Here is a 6,000-nt window from a genome sequence, read left to right as displayed (position 1 = left end):
TTTAGATTTAACATTTAGCATTTAGATTTATATTTAGTATGTAGCTGTAACAATTACATGTAACTAGCTAAATGTTGTAAAAAGTGACATCAGAAAATCAACACTACATTTTAAAACAGTGTTTGAAGCTAAATGTGACAAAATTTAGACATGAATTTTGAGCACAAGCTCCTTTACAAACGGCGCCCCATAATTAAAAACCTGCTTTTTTCCAATTTTGAAATAAGTTCTGCTCAAAATGTTCAAATCCTTAATAACTCGTTACGCCGACCACACGGTCCATGTTGGTGAAAGGTTCAAATGAAGCAACAAGAAGCAGTGACCCTACATAAAAAGCAGTCGGAACAGACAAAAACAGGCTGCAAATTATTTCTGAAGAGATTCTGAGAGAAATCAGCTGCGCCGCGTCAGTAAATCCCACCAAGGACAGTCTGAGGTTTAGATTGGCCACTTTCTTCTACTGCATGTATCCTTCAGAGCACTGAGTATCGTTGGTCTTTTAACCATTCCTAGGATCTGCACAAAATTAAAAAAAATTAACATTTACCTCATCTCGAGATGTACCATAAAACCCTACAAATTATTCATTTTCAGTAAAACTTGGACATGCGCAGTAAAACGCGGCTTTAAAACACAAACAGAGCAAGAAAAAGCAGGACGAGAGGAGACATGTTGCTTTGTAGTTGACTTTCTTTCATTTACAACAGATAAATAATAACAAACATCGGCATATATTTACACATAAACAATATTACAATCGTACAAAGCGTCCGATCAATCCTCTCTTGCTTTGTCAAGGTTGTGTTTTTCTAGTCATGCAAACAAGTTTTGTACAACAATGCTTTTATAAAAAGAAAGAACAAAACTTTACACTCTTATGTCAGTGGCTGATAAAACACTGAATACATCCTCCTGTTGTTTCCTCTTCATTCAACTTTTTCACAGCAGGAAGCTTTTCACACTGACCTACACCTCTGCTGCCCCCTAGTGGCTACATAACAACGAAAAGTACTTGAACTTAGTCCTCTCCTTATATGTGCTCCTATACGTAACTAAAGCTCTGAACAATGGCACAAAAACAAGACATTCTGTCACTATAAATAAACAATATATAGTTCAATAAATAACATAAGGATCTCGTTGCTCTTTGAACATGATCAGCAGAGATGCGAGTGTATGTACATCATGTACAGCTTAAATAGGAGCCGAAGTGTCGCACTGAACATGAACGGGTTGTGGCTCTGATTTTAAAAAAAAAAAGCTCCAGCAGTGAGTCACCGATTCACGGCAGGCGTTTTCTAAACAGGACTGCAGTTTTTAAAGAAAGGTTTCCCGAACAGATGAATAAAATCTGACTTCATGAATGCACGTTTAGTGTCAGACGTAACAAAGGGGGATTGTTATTAAACTATATGTAAAATAGCTCTACTTATCGTTTTTAAACAACTTGTGCCAAATGCTATGTTGTCGCGGTGGTGTGGACTTGTGATGTAGCCCGTATGTGGATTAACTTGATCCCCCAACAATAAGCCACAGCTGCGTTTTCCTTCCACAGGCAATACTTTTGGATGTTCGTTTGATCGAATATTTCGAGGTCTTTGATGCTGCCAGCTTGAATGAACACATTTGGCTGACTATAAGCGACATTCTGTTTTCCGCAGACTGAGAGAGAAAATCGTCTTTCAGAGCATTCGAACGTGGTGGGAAAGACGATCGTTGCCTTCTACTATGAACCACATTTGTCACTAAAACAGTTCAGGCAAAGTGAGTTTTTGTTTGCCTCATCACGAGCAGCCGAAGAACGCCTCTCTCCACTGGGCTGAGTGCTGAAATGTTGGTGAACATTTAGTATTTTACTTTATAATGCTCAAAACACTTTATTTAGAAATTCAACAGAACTGTCACAGTAAAGTGACTTCAGGAACAAGCAGACAGGACAAAACCAAACTTAATATAAGAACACTAATAATATGTGAAATTAGGATTCTACTTTTCCTCTAATGCTGCGTTTCTGTGTTGGTACAGAAGGTAATATTTCCCACTTTGAACAAATAAAAGGTTTCTCACATCTCATGTAAACAAGAGCATGTTTCTAACTTTTTAAACAGATGAAAATAGAAAAAAAAAGGGGAAAACAGCGTTCATTACAAAGGATGAAGTTCATTCCTGCTTTAGTTCTCACAGTTTCGATGAGCCCATTTCAAAACGAAATGACCTTTTCAGTCGGTAAGAATCAGCCCGCTCTTCCTGCGAGCACGTCGGGCTGCACTGCGTTGACACAATATGTCTCAAACAAACAAAAAAAAAAAACGAGGAAAGGGAAAGATTGATTCATCTGTGCTGGGACGGTTTCCATAGAAACGCGGCGTGTGGTTCAGCTGCAGTCCGCACTCAGTCAATGTCAGAAACCATCTGTGTGTGGAGTCGGATCGAGGACTAGACGTTACGGTTAAAGACCAGGACATGAAATGCTGCGATACCCAAACAAAACAGCTGCAACGCTCAACATGAAGTTTGGCACTGAAAAGTGTTTAGGTCCACAGTATGTACAATGCAAACTTATCTGTGTCTATATATATATATATATATATATATATAAAGGTGGATGAGGCGTGTAGAACTTGAAAGGGTGAACTGTTCAGTACCCATCAACAGTGGCTCCTTCTTGCACAGTATTAAAAAAAAAAAGCGTCACATGATTCTATTACATAACAATAACCTGTAGCCTGGACACAAAGATATCTGTGCAGGTGGAAACGTATTGGACCTTCAATGATGCATCTTTCGTCCAAAATGACCTTTAAACAAATCAAAATCCTTTACGAATATTTTTCTATTTGAAATGATGAAAAGTTATCAAGTTCTTACTGATGTTTAAGGTGACAAAAATAAAAGTTTTTTTGTTTTTTGTGTGTGTGTGTGGTCAGAACAGGCTCGTAAATAAGCTGATCTTGAAAACAACGCAAACTCAGCCCCGTGGATACTCCACGAGCTAATCGCGACCTCCTCGACTCTGTTTCAGTTTGGCAATTCTTCATCGCACTGCGCAGATGCCGCTCCTGTAGAAGACTCACCGGAGGGTGTACGGAGTTTAGAAATCCTTTACAAACACATTTTCATTGTGAGAAATCCTTTACCAGAATGTGCGGTTGAATCTTTATGTCCCCACACACCTTACTGCTGGTTGTGTGATCTCTTTGCAGTGTGTGTGTGTGTGAGTGTGTGTGTGTGACATTTCTGCTGTACAAAGTGTCCCCTGATGTGAGACAGGTTCCCACCACGTGGTGTTTCCACAGTCGGTTTGTGTGTGTGTGTGTGTGTGTGTGTGTGCGTGTGTTTAAGCTCGGGGCTCCAGTTTGTGCGACAGTTCGAAAAGCGTCTGCTGATTGTCGATGATGTGCAGGCAGTGAACGCTCATCCTCACCTCCGCGCTGTCCACCCCAATCACCTCGTTGCCTGGGAGACGGATACAAAAACACACACTCAGGTCAAACAGAAGACTTCCAAATATATACTTGATAAAAACTGCAAAACTCTACAGTCATAAAAATGATTACATAAAAGCCAGTCTGGAAACAGTTGCTTAGTAACTGTGGGAGAAAACGGTAAAGGGTGTAGTACTCAAACTCAGCTGCAGATGGTGCTACAGTCCTCATAACGAGAGTTCAAACCTCAAACCTTTCTATATTTTTTCCTCCGTTGTTTTGCTTTTTGAAGGACTTTATTCAAAACAGTTTGTGTAAAGAGCACCACAGTGTGGGTTTTCTGTCTGAAAAGTAAACATTTCCTTCACTGAAATTGTTCGTTTGGACAGCGCTGGAGGCTCCTGAGCATAAATGTAAGACTTCTTCAATTCCTGAATTGCTAACCACACAGTTTTATGATATGTGTTATATTTTAGATCACCAAAAAAAAAGCTAGGCTATATGTTGTTTACTATTTATTTTGTTGCTTTTATTTGTGCACAACATTAATTGGAAATGCATGATATCTTAGGTTTGCTGCATGATTTCAACAATATAAATAACATTTTGCTGTTTGTGGTGGACTCCAGCATCAGGATTCCTACCAGTGAGCTTTTCTCAGACCCTTCTCCCCACATTTGGCTTCAGGCTTCCATCAGCTTTAAATACTGCAAGGCCACATTTAAGGACATATTCCACATTTATGACTTTGTGATAATCCGGGATTTGCAGTAGTGCTACCACCCTGCAGCTTAACTCCCATTGTGGACACTTCTTGTTTTTTTTGTTCCCTTTTCCCCTCATTCTCATGTATATGAGCTAATAAATGGATCACAAGAATCAGAAAAAATTGCCAGAAGAGGTAAGGGCATTTATAAAAGCTGCTAAAACCTGAGTGTTTCCTATAAGTTTGCTGAATAAAGCAAAGTGCTGAGAAATGAGAGGACTCACCTTGTTGGTCGCTTTGGCAGTGGCGGATCATTCTCACCGTGTCTGCTATCATATGCTGGTGAATTCAAAGACGACATGTTGTCTCAGTCATGTAATACATTTTAATTGTAGCAAATTTCAACACTGAGCCAAGAATCTAATAAATCTGTCCCCTGCATTTTTAAAGTTATTAATTATTCACCAGTCAAAAAAGAAAAGAACTTGAGCTTTGCCTTTTCTAAATCGCATTTCTCTAATGCTCATATTAACTGATTTAAGGTGAAAAACAGAGAGCATAGAAGTGACTCAACTCACCAGCTTCTCAAAGTTGACCAAGTTGTCATGGAAGGTCTTATTTCCCTCATGGATAAAAGTGATGTCTACAAGCAGTAGAGGCACAGTAAGGTTTAGTTTGGTGTTTTATATGTGTGTATGTGTGTGTGTGTGCATGTTTGTGAAGAATATAGAAGGTACCTTTTAGGAGAAGAGGCATAAAGGGAATCTTAGGAGGTTTCATCCTCTTGAAGGCCTCTCTATAAGCTTTGTGGTTCATGGATGGATCCTGTAAAAAGACAGAGGGAAATAAGTAAAAGGTTTGGAAAACGAGGAGTGATTTGACTGTTAAATCATAAGAGAACCACATTTTTATGCTTTATCTCACCGTGATGAGCTCCAACTCTGAAAACAGCTTCTTGAACTTCCCTGGACATTTCTGAAAAGGAGGAGATTTAGTCAGAACTGGACTGCGCATTAAAATAAACCCGCAGCGAATCTCCTCCTTACCTCCCACGTCTGGTTGAGTCGGCTGACAGCAGCTGTGTTAAGACCCATGATGATGGCAAACGCCGAGTTCAGGTTTCTTTGGGTTTTACAGCTACATGTAACACACAGAAGAAACAAAAAGGGTCAAATCCCGCCAAGTCCTGATGCTCCTGAACAAATGACAACACTTTGTTTTATTTCTTTTTAATGTACTCACTGAGCTGCAATCTTGATGAACTTCTTGAGCAGCTGCACTCTCTTGTTGAGCGACACACACTTGAGAACCTCAGACATGACCCACTGCTGGACCTCGTTACATCGCTGGAGGAGAACAGAGAGCGCCGCTGTGTACCCAGCGCCTGGAGCACGGCTCAGAGTGTAGTACACCAGCTCCTGCTGCACATGAGACGAGGGAAGCGTGCGTGTGAAATCAACTGGGCCTTTCATGAAAAACCCATAACCAAGTTTATATCCTCTCACTTTTAAGCATGAATGTCAGTAACACTAGACTTTTAATGGCCTTTAAAACAAACACATAGTTTTGTTTTAGCAAACATATTTTTAGGTGGTTTAAAGTGAGTCATTACGCCCAACTGTAAAGCACAGTGGTGGTAGTATCATGCACTGGGACTGCCAGTTGCACTGGAGGACAGTACAAACTATATTTTTGTGACCATTGACATAAATAAACCCCCTCAACCCCAACAACAATAATATTAATACTAAAATAATAACAGAGCATATTTGAAGAATGTATAACAAAACAGGTGGGCTGTGTGTAGATTTACGATCCAAATAAGCAAAAATATGACCCTCTAATGAGTTTAAAATAAATATGTTATCA

General features: G+C 39.6%; 1 protein-coding gene across 1 annotated transcript in view; it reads right to left on the bottom strand.

Moving 5' to 3' along the window:
- Positions 1–672: 672 nt before the first annotated feature.
- The window catches only part of rapgef5a (Rap guanine nucleotide exchange factor (GEF) 5a), a 44,763-nt gene continuing 39,435 nt past the window's right edge, over positions 673–6,000 (bottom strand). Inside the window, exons 20-26 of the mRNA XM_017425730.3 lie at positions 5,374–5,552; positions 5,178–5,268; positions 5,056–5,106; positions 4,869–4,956; positions 4,710–4,774; positions 4,416–4,470; positions 673–3,456 (exon numbers count right to left, since the gene is read on the bottom strand). Coding sequence (XP_017281219.1) covers positions 3,338–3,456; positions 4,416–4,470; positions 4,710–4,774; positions 4,869–4,956; positions 5,056–5,106; positions 5,178–5,268; positions 5,374–5,552 — 648 coding nt within the window. The 3' untranslated portion in view covers positions 673–3,337. The remainder of the gene's footprint in view (positions 3,457–4,415; positions 4,471–4,709; positions 4,775–4,868; positions 4,957–5,055; positions 5,107–5,177; positions 5,269–5,373; positions 5,553–6,000) is intronic.

This window comes from Kryptolebias marmoratus, linkage group LG5 (assembly GCF_001649575.2).
Source record: "Kryptolebias marmoratus isolate JLee-2015 linkage group LG5, ASM164957v2, whole genome shotgun sequence".
Classification (NCBI taxonomy): Eukaryota; Metazoa; Chordata; class Actinopteri; order Cyprinodontiformes; family Rivulidae; genus Kryptolebias; species Kryptolebias marmoratus.
This window is presented reverse-complemented; position numbering and strand designations above follow the sequence as displayed.